At 37.4% G+C, this 18,662-nt stretch overlaps 1 protein-coding gene across 4 annotated transcripts in view; it reads right to left on the bottom strand.

The window, feature by feature from the left end:
- Positions 1 to 18,662, bottom strand: part of SEPTIN7 (septin 7) — a 59,358-nt gene that overhangs the window by 25,137 nt on the left and 15,559 nt on the right. The window contains exons 1-3 of one of the 4 annotated variants that reach the window (XM_059655844.1): positions 16,410 to 16,747; positions 15,571 to 15,673; positions 9,495 to 9,601 (exon numbers count right to left, since the gene is read on the bottom strand). In XM_059655844.1, coding sequence (XP_059511827.1) covers positions 9,495 to 9,601; positions 15,571 to 15,673; positions 16,410 to 16,433 — 234 coding nt within the window. In that variant the 5' untranslated portion in view covers positions 16,434 to 16,747. Of the gene's footprint in view, positions 1 to 9,494; positions 9,602 to 15,570; positions 15,674 to 16,409; positions 16,748 to 18,662 lie in introns of those variants that run through there. The other 3 variants (XM_059655845.1, XM_059655846.1, XM_059655847.1) reach the window with 3 other exon arrangements.

Genomic DNA, 18,662 nt, shown 5'->3' with positions numbered 1-18,662 from the left:
TATGTGCCACCAGACTTAGGGGAAAATGTAATCATGAACAGGTGAAAAGCAACTGCAACTATTTATGTGATTAACAGAGTTTGGAAAGGAAAACTGACTAATTTCTGGTAAAAGAAATTTGGTGCTCCTTTACAGAACCGATAATGTCTTTCCATTCTCCTTAGGCATTTCTTACAGATGCTAGCTGATGCATGAAGGGACTGAGGAGATGAAACTGAGATTACTGAGCAAGAAAGTCTAGAGCAGCACTACCCAAGAAAACTTTTTGAGATAATTGCAATGTTCTATATATTGGCACTGTCCACTACAGTGGCTGCTTGCCCAAGTGGCTACTTAGACCGTACAATGTGTAACTGAGAAACAGAATGTTTAATTTCATTCAATTTGAATTATTTTAAATAGCCACATGTGGCTTAGTGACTATGGAATTGGACAATGCAGGTCTACAGAAATCAAAAGTTATTTTGTTAAAAAGAGTATTATCAAAAAAGAATTCTGTTAAAACTGAAAACAGTTCCTAAATTTGGACATGCAAGTCCATGGAGGAGCTTCTACTATTTTAGACAAGAGGCAAAGGTCTTATCTTTCAGACCAATGGTCTTCAGACAGCTCTGATCCTGATGTAAACTCTCACATCCCAAATATATTTTCAATTCAATTATATATAATTGGCAATCTGAACATTAAATATTAATAAGAATTTTTCTATAGAAAAAAGTAAACATCAAAATATAAGGGTCTTAGCCCAGCCAGTGTGGCTCAGTGGTTGAGCATTGACCTATGAATCAGAAGGTCACCACAGTTAAGATTCCTGGTCAGGACCCATGCCATGATTGTGCGCTCAAACCCCAGTAGGGGGTGTGCAGGAGGCAGTCAATCAATGATTCTCTCTCGTTATTTTTGTTTTTCTCTCTCCCCCCCTCTTCCTCTCTAAAATCAATAAAAATATATCATTCATAAATATATATACATATATTCATTCTAATATTTTTTGGTCATCTCCAGTATCCATTTGGGAGAACACTGTTTCAGGCCACACAGCCTCCACCTCCTTCATAAAAACAGGTCATTCATTAATGGAAACTGTTATTGAAGCAGAAATATCCATAGTACTATGTATTAGAAACTGATGCAAAAATACAATTGTTCTATATGAATCATCTTCCAATTTTACTTCAAACCATTTGATTGCCTTATTACTAAACCTTCAGTAATAAATTGTACATTATTCACACATCCTAATAGAATAAATTTTAAGGTCTTTGTCTCCTTGTCTTTATTTTAAAAAATCAGCACAACAACTTGTTTATTGACATAAGAAAAATAAAGATCTGTATTTTACATACTTTAAAGAATGTTTATAAAGCTTCTTTTCTCCTTTGGCCTATGAAATTCTGTGTATCCATACATGGTCAAATACAGAGTCGACAGCAACATATGGAAGAAATCCAGAAAACATCACTGTAAACGAGTGCCCTTCACAGCATCCAACTGTATCCTATCATCTGATTCTGCAAGTATCCCCATGGGATCCATGGAAAACAAATCAGTGCAAGTCCAGGAATTTCAAACTTTTCTTAACAAATGTATTCCAAATGGCCACTTTCCCATGCACTTTACTTAAGCAGGTCACATCAGCATTTTTTATGGCATCACTCAAGAGTTCTCTAAGATTAAACGCATAATTTAATACTGAAGGAATGAATCAGGGGCATTTTCAACTCTGTTTCTCTCTGGAAAATAAAACTAAAGCCCTTATATTGTTTATGTATAATTAATTTATTGAGGCCTCTTTTGGATTCTTAGATTCCAGAAATCCAAGGCACTGTTTTCTAATATTGTTGTTTTTCAATCTGAAGAAAAAGTCAAACCTTCCATGTTTATATGCTTCATTTCTTTCATTTTCAAAAGACTGTTAAATACACTAAACTTTTCTAACCTAATGTTTAAGAATGATTTGCTATGGTAAATAAAGTGTTACTTAATTAACTGGATTAAATTTTAAGGAAAGGGTTAGAATTTTCTCTTTTTTTAAAAATGTATTTCATTTATGTATTTATTTATTTCGTTAATCCTCACCCAAGGATATTTTTCCATTGATTTTTAGGGAGAGTGGAAGAGAGAGGGAAAGACAGAAACATCGTTGTAAGAGAAACAAACTGATTGGTTGCCTCCTGCACAAGCCCCAAACAGGGCCCAGGCCAGGGAGGAGTGTGCAACCAAGGTACGTGCCCTCAATTGGAATTGAACCTGGGACCGTTTGGTCTGCAGACCGACGCTCTATCCACTAAGCCAAACTGGCTAGAGTGAAATTGCGGTTTATTAAAATTTCACTCCCTATTTAGCTACATTACAGGATTTTTCTTTCCTCCTCCTCCTTTTTGGGACAGTTGAAAGTGTTTCAGAAAGCCATCAGGTCAGGGAAATTGCAGAGTTTGCCTTTTGAAATTCAGGATTGTATGTTTCTTACGGTCTAATATGTCTGGGCTGGGATATAATTCTCTGAGCACTCTCTGCTGAGAGAATTTATGAGCTTCCAAAAGCAGATCATCTGAGAGATTACTGGGCTTGGTGAAGAGCCAGTCAACTGCAAAAGAAAATTACATTCTATTCTCTAACTATGCTGAATGACTTGGCATATGTCATGTTCTTACCCGGGTAAGGGGGAGGAGGGCGGGGGAAGTTTGGATGATCTACAACTTGTGTCAGTATACCAAGGAATACCTCCATGCTATAGTCAGGAAAGAGGACTTCTCTGGGATTCTAAGTCTGGATCAATCCAATTCTCAGAGGCTGTGGGTCTTACTTGTGGGAAAATGGAGGAGACTTAACAGTGGTACACAGGCCTTTTTCTTAAAAATCTTACTAGAGATACTAAAAAATATTCACAATAAAAGATGGCACTTTTTAAAAAAAAGTTTATTGATTGATTTTGAGAGGTGGGAGGGAGAGGGGAAGAAAAGTAGGGAGGGAAAGAAACATTGACTTGTTGTTCTGCTTATTTATGCACCATTGGTTGATTCTTGTACATGCCCTGAACAGGGATCAAACCCAGAACCTTGGCATATAGAGATGATGCTCTAACTAACTGAGCCACCTACCCAGGGCAAAAGAGGGTACTTTTGAAGCGTTATCTTAAAGAAAGGTCAAGTGAGTTTAGAATGGATTATTGGAGATGGGCCAATGCAAAAAGAATTCTAACAAAATAAATTGAGAACTTCTCCTAATGTCTTTAACAGATGCTAGCCTGAGAGAAGTTATCTGTAACTTCTGAAATGTATGGGACTATTATCTAGGTAAGGAACTCCTTCAGATCAAGGAAAGAAAGAATAGTCATATTAAGATGGTCAAAGCACTTTAATGATATCTGAACACTTAATGAGTATAAAAGACATGTTCAATCCTGCAAGAAATAAAATGTAAAAAGTGAAACAATGAAATACATTTACACACACACACACACACACACACAATGTTCACAAGAAAAATGAGTGCCTATGTCCACCAAAAGATATGTGTAAGAATATTCATATTAGTCAAAAACTAAAAATCCAAATGCTCATCTACAATAGAAAGAATATATTCCCACATGATTATAATCCTATCTAATAAAGAGGGAATATGCTAATTGATTTCCCTGCCCTCAAAAATGGTGGTGCCACAGCCAATAAGGGAATATGCTAATTGACTGCCATGCCCTCAAAGATGGCGGCACCCACAGCTACAAGATGGCAGTACCCAGTCCCCTCAGCCCCGCCAGGGTGGCAGGTGCCTGCCTCCGGAGACCCCCAGTCCCCTCAGCCACCCAGGGCTGGCTCTAGGCGCAGGCAAACCTCAGATGGCAGCTGCCTAGTCGCCCAGGGCCAGCCCAAGGCACAGGCAAGCCTCGGATGGCAGCCCCGCAGCCACCTAGGGCCGCCTGAGGCTCAGGTAATCAGGGCTGGCCGAGGCTTGGCAGCAGCAGAGGTGTGATGGGGCGTCGCCTCCCGGCCCTGAGGGCTCCCGGACTGTGAGAGGGGGCAGGCCAGACTGAGGGACCGCGCCCTCCAGTACATGAATTTTCATGCAGCGGGCCTCTAGTAGTCCTATAATGCAGCAGTTCTCAACCTGTGGGTCGCAACCCCTTTGGGGGTCGAATGACCCTTTCACAGGGGTCGCCTAAGACCATTGGAAAACACATATATAATTACATACTGTTTTTGTAATCACTATGATTTAATTATGTTCAATTTGCAACAATGAAATTGGGGGTCACCACAACATGAGGAACTGTATTAAAAGGTCGTGGCATTAGGAAGGTTGAGAACCATTGCTATAAGGGAATATTATATAGCAATGAAAAAACGGCTATGCAACATGAATAAATACCACAGACATAATCTCCAGTGAAAAAAATCAGACACAAAGAGTATATTTAAATGAACAAGAACATCTATAGAGAGAAAAGTAAAAAAGTTGCTATTTAGAGTTCGGTTGTAATACTGAGTGAGAACAGCACAAGGAAGCCTTTTGGGGTGCTAGAAATGTATATATTAATCAGAGTGGTAGTTACCTGGATATAAAAATACACACAAAAATTCATCAAGCTCTATGCTTAAATTTGTGCCCTTTAGTATATAAGGTACACAATAATTAAAAATTAAATTTTTAAAAATGTTGCTTGAGATAAGATGAAAATAATAAAACTAATAAAGATCCTCAAATTTAAAACTATTTCATTTAATCTATAACAAGGATTTACAGGACATCACAGACCAAAAAACAAAAATTAACAAAACTTCAAATATCCTCAAGTTAAAAAATATCCCAATTAAACTTACTCCTATAAATTTCTTAAGTCATTTGTTCAATCACTCAATAAATACTGGATGCTAACATATGACAGACACAGTCTAGGAACTGAGCTTATAACAGTGAAAAAAATGAAGTCCCGACCCTCACAGAGCTAACACATTTGGAGCTGGGGGCAGAGACTAGGAGAATTTTTTAGTATTACAGGCAGAATAAGCCAAAAGTGAAAATAAGTGTAGGAAATAGGTTGAAGGGGGGCTACTGCAATAATCCAGAAAAAGAGAAGATGGAACTGTGGATATGAGTGGTACTAGGGAAGTGGAAAAAGGTGGAAGGGTTCTGGATATGCTGTGGTGGACTGCATGTGGAAGTAGAATGAAGAAAGGAATTAAGGATGGCTCCAAGATTTTTGGTCTGAGCAACTGGGAAGGTAGAGTTGCATGTAGTGAGATGGAAGAATCTGCAGGAAGAGCAGCTGGTTTAGGGTCAACAGTACCGTATGGCTATAGATGTTTTTAATAAAGCTGTTGATTTGTTTGGCAAATTTATTTTTGGCATAAGGAATATTAGAGGAAGGTTTTGTGGAACTGACTTAGTATAAATTTTACCCTGCCCCCAACCCCCACCATAGCTACTTTTTAATCTTTTGGTGCTACTTTTTCCTTTCTGAAAGGTGTTAAAAAAAAAAATGATAAAAGCATGCTTACTGTATAAAATTAAGAAGAGATAATAAAAGGAAAAAATATTCAGTCTCACAATGTGGGAATCACTGATGACAATTGTATATGAATCCTATTTAATATACTTTTTTGCACTATGTGAACCATTACAGAATAAGCACTGTTATAACTACATTACAAACAATCTCTCATTGTTTGAACAAATACTTCATTGCAGAGTATGTAAAACTAGATTTCTGTGTGTTGAATTCCTGAGATTGCATGGGATGATATTCTCACCTGTTTAGACACTAGTAAAAATCACTGCACAGGGAACCAAGAGAGCTAGAGATATTTTTTAAAAACATGGTAAGGCACAAAACTTTCGTGAGTTAACTGGCTTCCATCATCCACCCAGCAGTTTATTGGAATTTCAAGTCCAGTACTTAAGTGAAAGTCAATACCCTCCCGAGTCCATCTTGCAAATTCAAACCTAATAAGCAACAGCAAACACCATGTGTGTACAATGACAAAACCCCACTTCAAGTATCCCTACTAGCTAGCACAGCACCAGAGAGCAGCCTCATGGCCCAGAGAGGCATTTTCATGTTACTTAAACTACTTTCACATATTACAAAACTATGAGGAAGAAATAACTTCACTGATCAAATCATTTAGTCTTCATTTTAAATTGCCTAATTGGGAAAATATCTCCCTATGTCATATTTTTAAAGGAAAAGGTAAAATAAGCCAAAAGAAAACTGATAATTTATTGGACCAAACATTATTTAAAAAGGGGTAGATGTAAAGAAAAGCTAATCCATTTATTAAGAATAAGTTAATTAAACTAGCTCTTTATTATCTACAATAGAGAGATAGCATAGGCTGACAGAATACAGACTAAACCAGACTGCTTCTATTTGTAGCCTAGTTCTGTCACTCTACATGATCTCAGGCATATCAGCACCTCTGTGTCTCAATGTCCACATTTGTGAAATGGAGATCATAATACCACCTACTTCATAAAGTCCTTATAAGAATTAAGTTAATGTATCTAAAGTACTTGGTACACTACTTGTAAGATGCTAATGACTCATTATGTGAGTTTAAGTACTAATGCAGGCCTGGCATTTTGTTAGGTGCTAAAATTACTAAGAGGATTTAGAAAACCTCACTAGCACTAATCACCTTGGTAGGTACAAGAAATTAAGATTTAAGAGATATTTTTTTAAAATATATTTTTATTGATTTCAGAGAGGAAGGGAGAGGGAGAGAGAGACAGAAACATCAATGATGAGAATCATTGTTTGACTGCTTCCTGCACTCCCCCAACTGGGTATCGAGCCCACAACCCAGCCATGTGCCCCTGACCAGAATTGAACCCACAGGCAGATACTCTATCCACTGAACCAAGCCAGCTAGGGCTAACAGATATTTTATACTAAACTAGTGGCCCGGTGCCCAGATTTATGCATGGGTGGGGTCCCTCAGCCTGGCGTGTGCCCTCTGGCAATCCAGGACCCCTCAGGGGATGTCGGATAGCAGGTTTTGGCTGGATACCCACAGGCCCGATCCAGACAGGAGGGAGCCCGATCCTGTGCGCTGAGCATCTGTCCCCTGGTGGTCAGTGCGCATCATAGCAACCAGTCGTTCAGTCCCTTCGGCTTTTATATATATATTGACTAGGGGCCTGGTGCACGAAATTCGTGCACTGGGTGTGTGTGTGCCCCCTCTCACATACTGGGAGCCCTCAGGCGTTGACCCCAGCCCAGGCCTGACGCCTCTGACAGAGGCATCAGGCCTGGACTGGGGGCAGAACCAGTGATGGGGGGAAATGAGGGTCCCCTGCTGGGCGGGAGAGCGGGTTGGGGGCGAGTCGCCCTGCCGGCCCGTGTGATCGGTCCCGGGCGACCACCGGCACTCACGCCCCCAACCCGCTCTCCCGGGTTGAGGGCATGAGTGCAGGCAGATGCCGCAGCCGCCCCGCCGGCTCGCGTCCCGGTTTGCCGGCCGGATCGGGTCCCGGGCGACCGCTGGCACTCACGCCCCCAACCACTCTCGCAGGTTGGCGGCGTGAGTGCGGGCGTGAGTGCGGGCGGACGCTGCAGCCACCCCGCCGGCCCCGCGTGATCGGGTCCCGGGTGACCGCCGCAGCCGCCCCACCAGCTCGCGTCCGGGTTTGCCAGCCAGATCGGGTCCCGGGCAACCACTGGCACTCACACCCCCAACCCACTCTCTGATGGCGCTGTACCATCCTGCCTGCAATATGCAAACTAGCCGCCATCTTTTTTGGTGGTTAACTGCCATCTTAGTTGGCAGTTAATTTGCATATCTCACTGATTAGCCAATGAAAAAGGTATCGGTCGTACGCCAATTACCATTTTTCTCTTTTATTAGTATAGGATATGCCCAAACCTAGGAATCTACACTGGGGTTCCTTTAACATTTCTATGTACTTCATTTACTGATCCTGAATTTAAATACCTACATTAAGAAAGTTAAAAGTTTAACTTTTTGCTTAGGGTTAAAATATCCAATACTGATTACAATAAGCAAGGTAATATCAAGTTTTTAGAACACACTTTTGCAGGTAATTTGAAATCTCAAACTCTATGAGGGATAAAAAAAGATTCCCAGCAGCAAATCTTTAAAAAGAAGAAATAAAACATTTATGTCACAGAATTATGTCTTAGGGATCCAATTTCTACACTGCATCTTGCAGTTTGATATACATGTTCCTGTCCCAAATTTCCAGACTGTCCTTCCATCTTGTGCTCTGAAATAATTTCTGCCAATTCTCCAAATCCAGCTCCTGCACCACTAATGAGTAAAGTCTGCTCCATGCCCCTCCTCTCTGCTTACGGGCTGCATCACTCCACCAACAACTTTTTCAATCAATAGTTTAGAGCAGCAGTCACCAACCGGTGGTCCGTGGACCACTGGTGTCCATGAGATCCGAAAGGTTGTCGACCGCTAGTTTAGAGCACTGCTGCTGAACAATAATGTAATGTAAACTCCAAAAGTAACTTTGAATTTTTCAGTAGCCACTTTAAAAAGTAATAGATTAATGTATTTTATTTAACCCAATATAACCAAAATATTATCATTGCAAAATGCAATCAATACAAGAAAAACTATTAGACATTTTACACTCTCTTTTACATACTAAGTCTCCAAAATAGGAGGTGTGTTTTATACTTGCATAACATCTCAAGTTGGACTACCCATATTTTAAGAACTCAACAGCCACATGTGGCAAATGCTATTGTACTGGACAGTGTAGACAGATCTAGAGTCTATATATGAAATATGGCCTATGGGCCAGTACCACTGCCATCACCTAGGGTTTTGTTAGAAATGCAGAATCTCAGTCCACCTCAGACCTAACAGAACAGAAATTAAATTTTACCAAGTGATCTGAATAGACAAGCCAATTTGAAAAGTACTAAATTAGACCACACATAGCTTGGAAGCCTTAATGAATTGCTACTGCCATTCAACTACTATGTGGTATTATGTTACCAATGAACACAGAACACTGTATTTAAATAACAATGGCTTTTCAGAGTCATGTTTTCTCTACATCACTGTCCAAGAGAACTTTCTGCAATGGTAACATATATATTCACTGCCCAAATAGTAGCCATTGGCCACATATGGCTAGTGAATACTTGAGATGTGACTATTGCAACTGAGAAGTTAAATTTTTAATTTTATTTACTTTAACTCATTCAAACTTAAATAGCCACATAAGGCAAGTAGCTACCTTACTATTCAGCACAACTCTAGGAGTATTAGTTACTCCTATAATTATCACAGTGTAATTTCTATTAGGGTCTTCAGGACAAATTTGGGTTTTAGTCAAGATAATCCCTCTAATTGGCTGCACTTCTTTCTCTCTTAGCAACATGTTTACCACTTTACATTAGCTGAGGCCAACTCTGAAAGCTACCTCTAGGGAAGCATAAGAAAAGTTATAGTACGTGATTTTGTGTGTTAACATTATTCCAGCTTGTCATCAATTAACAAAACTAATACGCATACCTGTACAGTCTTTTTTATTCTATGGGAAGGACCTGGATACTCTGGAGAATACAGATCTGTGAGGAATAATGAGTTGATTAACGTTGACTTTCCCAATCCAGATTCACCTAAAAGAAACAGGGAGGAGGGGGAATTTGTTAAACTCTGCCATGTTATCGACTGTAATATTCAACCAATGCTATAATCAAACTTGCTATATCCAAGTACTTCTTGGTGGGACAAAAATGTGACATTAGAAAATATACTATAAAGACTCCCTATTAGAGTAAATTCTTTGTCCTCATTTTCTTATCAAATTAGACCCATGTTTCCAAGGAATCTTTTTAGTTTTATAATTTTACAAAGTAATGTTCCTGATACCACAGCCTCCATTTAGAAAAAAAATGTTTTTATTGATTTCAGAGAGAGGAAGGGAGAAGGAGAGAGGGATAGAAATATCAATGATGAGAGAGAATCAATATGGGCTAACTCCTGAACGCCCCCTACTGGGGATCGAGCCTGAGACCCAAAAGCCATGCATATTTTATCCCAGTTCTCTGAATGGGAATCAAACCATAACCTCTAGTTCAGGGGTGGGCAAACTTTTTGACTCGAGGGCCACAATGGGTTCTTAAACTGGACCGGAGGGCCGGAACAAAAGCATGGATGGAGTGTTTGTGTAAACTAATATAAATTCAAAGTAAACATCAGTACATAAAAGGGTACGGTCTTTTTTTTTTTTAGTTTTATTCATTTCAAACGGGCCGGATCCGGCCCGCAGGCCGTAGTTTGCCCAAGGCTGCTCTAGTTCATAGGACGCTATCATCACTGAGCCACACCAGCTGGGCAATAGCCTTCATTTTTAACAATAATGTATTCCTAGAGGTCAAAGTTAGGCATAAACAAAACACTGGATTGTATATGGCTGCTTTAGTGAAATAAAACATAAAAGTAAAAAATGCAATAATTAATGAATGACCAAAGCAAGAAATCATACAGCTAGGAAAAGAATCTCCCTACACCCCCCCCCCCCATACATGTACCCATATACACACTGGCTGGGAGAAACCTGTAATATACCATTTAATTTAAACATCGTACAAAGATGATTGCACAAGGCGCTACAAGAGCACATAGTGAAAGACCAACAGGCCTCTCAGATACTGCTAAACCAAGTAGTTAAAAAATGGAAATAACCTGAATAATATGCTTAATTATTAAAAATAAACCTGAATAATATGCTTGATTAAAAATAAATGAAAAAATTCTACCCAAGTAACATTTTTCAGATACCTACTGAATACTTAATATATTGTGGCATCTTTGAGTTTTAGCCCATGAAAGCCATGCATATTTCATCACTGTTCAGAAATATTATACTTCAAGCCTAAGAATAAAACATTCATAAGATGTTTGTTCACGAAGTTTTGAAGTCCCGCCAATAATTATTTATAATAGTTACACCAACATTTAAAGATGGTCAGTTTCAACAATAAAGATTAAAATAATAATAATAAAAGAAAAAAAAATAAAGATGGTTAGTGGAAAGGAACCTAAGCAACCAGATAAATCAAGAGGCGGTATCACAAAAAGTGAGAAGGAATTGCAAAGAAAAGTGGTCAATAATACCAAATAAGAGATTTTTTAAAAAAGTGGCCAAGGGACAATGAGAAGGCCTTTTACTGACCTTTAATAAAAGCAATTTTTTATTAAGAAGTCAAATGGTGAGAGTTAACAGGTGGGAAATTTAAAAATACAGATTTATTCAGTTAAATAAAGAAAAGATATCACCCAGGAGGTAGATAAAAATAAGTTATCCAGGAGGGTGGTATTCTGTTTTGCCTTTTTTTTTTTTTAATTTAATGTTTTTAATATATTTCATAGATTTTTTTAAAAATATATTTTATTGATTTTTTACAGAGAGGAAGGGAGAGGGATAGAGAGAGTCAGAAACATCGATGAGAGAGAAACATCGATCAGCTGCCTCCTGCACACTCCCTACTGGGGATGTGCCTACAACCAAGGTACATGCCCATGACCGGAAATGAACCTGGGACCTTTGAGTCCGCAAGCTGATGCTCTATCCACTGAGCCAAACCGGTTAGGGCTATTTTGCTTTTTGATATGCTTATCTCTGAAGATTTAATCTAACAGCCTAGGTTACATTAGATACTGCTTATTTCCAAGGTATTCTATATATCCTGGAATTTGCAACATACAGATGATGTACAGGCTAATTATAAAATGAAAGCTAAACAGGTTCCCTATGACCTGGTTCTGCAATTATGTAAACAAGGTTTACTTATTCTAATTACAGTAATTGACCACCAGCACGAAGAGCTAAGTAGTAATTCTGCTATGTAGCTAGTAGCAAACATTCCAACCAACCACTCAATAATTACCTCATTCACTGAGTTCAAAAGTTTTCACTTGCTACGCATCAAAAGTTGAGAGGTCTTGAGGATATTTATGATTTATGATATTTCTTGGTATACTAAAATACAAGTACTCTTTTTTATAGCCCAATTCAAGAAGATAACTACTTTTTAAAAAATCCTATTACCAGAAAAATCTAAATGTCTATGTAGAAAATTTTGTTTATGATTATTTTTAAAATGGATTATCACAACCTTGTCTTTAAAATGCACTGTCCTTAGTGAGTATATGTCTGGGGTGGGGCAGGGGCTGGATGGAAGGGGGCAAAGTGGGGGGAAATGAGGGACATCTGTAATAATGTCAAGAATAAAAATAAATAAATGTATTTTTTCCTTTTGGCTAGGGTATGCCATCTTTTGGAGTTTGTAAATCAAGTTTCTGTAAGTTCTGCTAAACTGAAAAAAAAAGCTGAAGTCAACAGATACTGTTTAACAGCTCTTCACACCACGTTCCTCTAAATTCTTCATGTTGTTGCCTAAAATTCTAACTGATCATTCAATAAACATCCCCTCATAAAAATCAAGTATTCTTGGAAATACTGTTAAATCTTTCATACTGGGGTGAGGGATATTACATTTTTTCTCTAATTTCTTTCTAGTAGTGGCCAGCATTCACTATGGAAGTTTTAGTTTGAAAGAAAATAGGATTAGTTTTGAAAAATATGAACCAGACAAAGTAAAGATTTTGTGGAAATAAAGTGGAGGGTTCTATAAAACTAGAGGGCAGCTTAAGGCCAATGATCACACTAGAGAGTAAGAAAAAGGCGAGCTATCAGGAGAAAAAAAAACACACCACAGAGTATAACAAAAAAACCCAAAACATTTTACTTGGATAGAAGAGGGGAAGAAGGGAGTTGATCTATTCTTGAGCAGGGAGCACATTCTACAAACTGATGTTAAGGAGTGCCTTTTAATGCTGAAGGGTTGACTTTGATCTTATGCACTAGATGACTCATAGATTCTTTCAAGTCCTATATATCTCATATACCCAAATTTATACACCAAGGACAAATAGTAGGTTGCATGAAGCAAGCACACTGGTGATTGTGTGAGCCTGTATTTCTTTAAAAAAAACAAAAAACTTGAGTATGCATAGTTATAACATTCACAATAAATAGTTAATGGTGTAAATCCTATATAATAAAGAGTGAATATGCAAATTGACCATCACTCCACCACAAAGACAGTGGCGCCCACTGTGGAGGCAGGGTTTCCGTAACACAAGATGGCTGCACTCACAGTGGAGGCTGAGTTCCGTAATGAGTCTTAACGAGCAATCAGCAGGGACCTAAGGCTCCCCACCTTGCCCTTGGGAATTGACAGGGAACCTCAGGCCGTGCCCCCTGCCGGGTGGGGCTTGACAAGGGTGAGACCGGCCAGGTCTGGATCTAGCCCAATGGGGGAGGGGAAGGAGGGTGGTAGGGTCTGGGTCTCGCGCGATTTTGAGGCGTACATGGGTGGGCAGGGACTTGACTCTGGGTCCTGTGGTGCGCCCCAGTCTCTGACAGGAGAAAGATTTTCACATATATTTTACTAATTTTCTTTAATCTCTGACACTTCTATTATAGAGAAAGGGCAAATAGCAATATTAAAATATTTCCTCTAATCAATCCCCTTTTAATGTGCACGAATTTCATGCACTGGGCCACTAGTATGCTTAATAAAAAGCTAGACAGATTTCATACTTTGCTGAATTAGAGACCTAAATGTTTTATCAATGAAAATATAAAAGCTGTAGTTCACAAAAGGATACATTCAGAGATTACATATTTCCTCTGAAAATCAAGATGATATGACAGTGTGGCTCTGGCCACACAGTGAATGTTGCAGATTCAATCCCCTTTTGGGGTGCATACAGGAGACAACCGAGTGCGTGCGTGCGTGCGTGCGTGCATGTCCCTCCCTCAAATCAATGAAAACATATCCTCAGGTAAGAGTTAACATTTAAAAAATATATATTTATCTAGAAAAATCTCACAGGCATTTAAAACTCAATCTGGCCTGCATATGCCAATATTATTCTACTAAGTATATGTTCAAGAAATTATTCTTTAGTCCAACTGGTGTGGCTCAGTGGCTGAGTGTTGACCCATGCACCAAGAGGTCAGTGGTTAGATTCCTGGTCAGGGCACATGCCACAGGTTGCAGGCTCGATCCCCAGCAGGGTATGTGCAGGAGGTAGCCAATCAATTTGATGTTTCCTCTCATCAGTATTTCTATATCTCTCTCCCTTCCTCTCTTAAAAAAAAAAAAATCAATAAAAACCTATTTTTTAAAAAAGAAGTTATTTTTTTATACTAAAATTTTAATATCAAAACCTTTTTGAAAATCATTGTAATTATCCTAATGGACCCTGGAAGTTTTCTTACAAATTAAAAAAAATGATCTTGTATTTGTCTACAGTTTGACATTTAAGATCACTAAAATTACATATGTAAATGTACTATTTCTTCACATATAATGATCATGTTACCAACTTATGGAAGAAAAGGCATGTTCTATAGAAGTTTTATGCATATAGCTAGACCCACTTCTACTCCATAACAGCAATTTGGAAGCTAGGCATACTATATTTCTACTATACCTGTGACAGGCAAGTTAACTAAAGTATTATGGTCAATTGATAAAAATATTTTTCCCTTCAATGAAGGAGTATTTTATAAATAATTTAATCTAATTCAATACCATGGGTTGACTGTATTAGCAAAAATTAATGCACACAACATAAAGGCCCAGTATCAACTCAATTTTCTTTGTCAAGGACAGTCAATCCATTATCCTGCTTTTAACCTTCTTACAAAGTATAGACAAATACAATAAAGTTGCATCATACTTAGGATCTGTTCTAAAGTCAGCCTAAATGTCGGGGGGATAAAATGGATACATATGTAATACCCTTTGTAATACTTTAAGCAATAAAAAAATAAATAAAAAAAATAAATAAATAAAGTCAGCCTAAATGAGATGAAAATATTATAGTCATTTAAGATTAAGACTGTCATTTAAGTCTACTCAGCTTACATATGGTAATGTGTTCCTTTATAGACAATGATGATGTTACCAACCTACTGTCAAAGTAACCCTTGACAATCTTAAAATTGACTACATGCAGGGTAAGGTATTCAAAGAATAAAGCACAGAAAAATGAGACTGAATTAAAGAATAAGGAGATTCATATTTCACTCACTCCAGAACTTATACTCAATGAATTCCTGGGGTAATAATTTGCATGATTATGATCCTTCCTACCCTAACCTTCCTTTTCAAATTGAGAGCACATATGTTTAAGTTAAATGCTCATGTGCTATGATGCTACTTAGCAATATAAGCCACAGAAAAAAAATTATCATGGAGAAATAGGTAATCACCAGATGCTATTTCATCTTGTAGCATTACTAAGTGAAGAGAACTTCTCCAGTGTTCTATTCCACCTCCACCCCACTGCTTGTGAACTTTTAGTTTTGGAAACTATAAGGAGACAAGGAAACATATAAATCCTATTATACCAAGCTCAATTTTAAAATGTAGTCACATAATAAGAGAAAATATAACACTGGGTCCCTGTAGTTTTTTGGAATATTGTTTTCTTAAATTCATTCAGAGTTGATTAATAGTTTAATATTTAGATCAAAATTCAATTTTAGGGAGAAATCATATCTTACCCACAACCATAAGTGTGAATTCAAACCCTCTCTTCACTGATTTCCTGTATACTTGATTTGGTAGATTTGCAAATCCCACATAGCCTTCAAGGTTCTTCTGTTGCTGAGAAAAGAAAAAAGGGCCAAGTTATTCATTTATCAACAAACTCTTTTGTCACACATTTCAAATTCCCTTCACTAACCTATTTTTGAAAATGATACAAACTATTATTCATGGCAAATAAAACAGGCTTCTAATGGTATCAATAAAAGTATTGCTTAACTGCAGCAATGGACAAAATGAATTAAGCATGAGTTAAATGACAATATAGTGGCCAATTATAAAAATCCAAGGAAATAAAATAAAAATTTCAAAAAACCTGCCTCCAAGGAAAGATTTCACTTTATAGTGAGTTATTCACAATAAGATTCTGACCAATCAACTTAAAAAGAAACAACAAAGGATTATTCACAATATAAAATCCCTTAAAATTATATTAAGAACTCTTCTAATTATCCCATTTGTTCATACTAATTACCACATGTATGAGTTTAAAAAAAAAAAAGTTGAGTTTAAAGCAATTTCTCCACAAATTTTTGAAGGCTCTCATGACCAGTGTTAATCAATAAACAGTATCTTTCATGCTATTATACCAAATCCAATTATGTCACTTCAAGTTTTCACATGATCCTGCTGCCTTCATTATCAGGGAAATCAGATTTATCCTGGTTTTAAATTATAATTCAGTTTTATAATTTTTATGTTTTTTTGATGGCCTCAATATAATAGTTGCATGAGTAATTCAAAGAAACTTACTTCTAAATTGGTGTAGTGAATAAGTCTGATTTTTTTAACTTACCCATTGGTGAGAAAAACTGTCCATAGTTCAGGCCATCTGAGTAGAGTCTTATTAGTTAATTTTACTTAAGAGGTAGGTCTTATTCATCATTAAAATATAATTGCAAAATATTCCGAAGAGGTACTCATTTCTTTTAAAAGTTTTTGTAACATTTAAATTCTCATTTAAAAAACCTCATATGAGATTAAAGCATTAATCTAACACATTTGGATTTAACAACAGTCTGCACTCTTCACTAGTATCACATATGTAGTTAAATATTCCAACCATAACCTTTTACCCTTTTTTCATTCACATAAACTAATTTTTAAGCCAAATGTTGAAACAAAAAAAGCCAATTAAGTTGAAAACCTAATTTTAAATATAATTAGGATAATGATCAGAATATATTATTTTAAAATAAAATATCTGAGAGCCTACATGTGTAGAGCTACAACTATGTATTAAATTAAGGCTTCCTTGGCTTATATTTCATCCAACTGTAAGTTAAATTTAAGTTAATTTAGACTGAAAAAAGTCTGTATAAATTATCAAGTATACTCACAGCTACTTTGTAAAGAACACATTTCCATCATCCAGTGTTCCAGATTCCAACAGAACAGATCCACAGAGGAACAGTAAATGAAGAATTCCAAGAATTGTACATGACACATTTAGTCCAAACAGGAGAGGAAATCCATTGGAACATAGCAAAAGATAGGGAAAAAAATAAAAGTTACTTAAATGTAATTCAACAAATCACAGGTAAATTACAAATAAATTAAAGGCAGACTTTTCTCTACACATGTCAATAAGACTTTTTTTTTTTTGAGGGATACAAGGCCCAGTGAGTTGAGTTCATTTTCAGCAGCTCTCTTGATGAAATACAGAACAAAAAACCTCCTACCTTTTATATACCCTGCACCTGAAGTGTTATGAGAAATGGTGGGAAAGCTGTCAAGCATACAGTTTCTGGAAGCTATATAGGAACCAAGTTTAAATACCAGTAAGAAAAAAATGTCAATTTTGCTTTGTCAGTCACTGGATTAAGACAGCCCAGATCAGATAAAGACAAAGTGTTTTAGGTAAAATATTTACACAGTACTGTGTTTCGGGTTTTATTAATTACCTAAACTAAAATTCAGAATTGGAAGAAATGCAGGCTCATGGATGGATACATGAAAGGGAAGGAAGCTAAAGATGGAAAGCAAATACAAATGGAAAAATGAAGTAAATGTGAGCTGTGAAAACTGAAAGACAACTAATGAAGCACAAAGAAAACAGACTGCCCTTGGACAAAATGTCTGTGAAAAGTGTACATTTTTATTCTATACTGACATGAATCTGTGAGTTATATTACAACCTGAAACAATGATAATAATGCTAACCCTTCACATGTCATCTTCACAGCAAGGCCCACCCTGACCACCTTATCTAAAATTACACTCCCACTCATCACCTCAGAACTTCGCTGTTTTATGATTTTATCTTTAGCCCTTACCACCATCTAACATACATTGTGCTCATCTTGTTTATTGCCATCTCTGCCCCAACCCACCTCCAACTAGACTGTAAGCTCCATCAAGGTAGAGGTTAATGAATTATATAAATTGTGGCATCAAAAATTTAAAAAAGGGCCATCTGGGAGAGTTGAAGAAGTTTCAGAGAAAATATTATAGTTTGCATATTCAAGAAACCCACCAGACAAAAAAAACATAACAAAACCGCCTCAGAGTCTGCCCCCTGTGTCTTATTCCTTGCTTTATCCTCATCTCCTAGAAGTCTTTGGCATATGGTATAATTTGAGGACTAAAGTAAGAAAAGAGAAGTATTCTAGGCAAAGTGGCAGGCCCTAAAAGCGGGGATGAACTTTTACTTCCAGGAACAAAAAGAAGGTACATGAACTGTAATGATGTGAAGTAGTGGACCAGGGGATAAGTGATAGAAAATGAGGTCAGGGAGGCAGTCAGGGGCCAGGTCATGTGGGATCAGACAAAAGAAATGCGGATGCTATTTTAGGTATGATGGGAAGCCACTGGAGGGTTTCACACAGGAGAGTGACCTGACCTGATTTGTGTTTTAAAGATAGCTCTCACTGCTTAGAGAAAGAGTGAAAATAAGGAAACTAGTAAGGAGCCTACTGCAATAGTCCAAGAAAGAAAGGGTACACTAACTTTAGATGGTGTAGATTAAGGTGTAGATTAAGATCAGAAGGATTCAGAATGTTTTGAAGGTAGAACTGTCAGGACATTGCTAATGGACTGGAGTTGACTG

This window comes from Myotis daubentonii, chromosome 10 (assembly GCF_963259705.1).
Source record: "Myotis daubentonii chromosome 10, mMyoDau2.1, whole genome shotgun sequence".
NCBI lineage: Eukaryota > Metazoa > Chordata > Mammalia > Chiroptera > Vespertilionidae > Myotis > Myotis daubentonii.
Note: the sequence above shows the minus strand (reverse complement) of the source record. Positions and strands in the feature narration are given on the sequence as shown.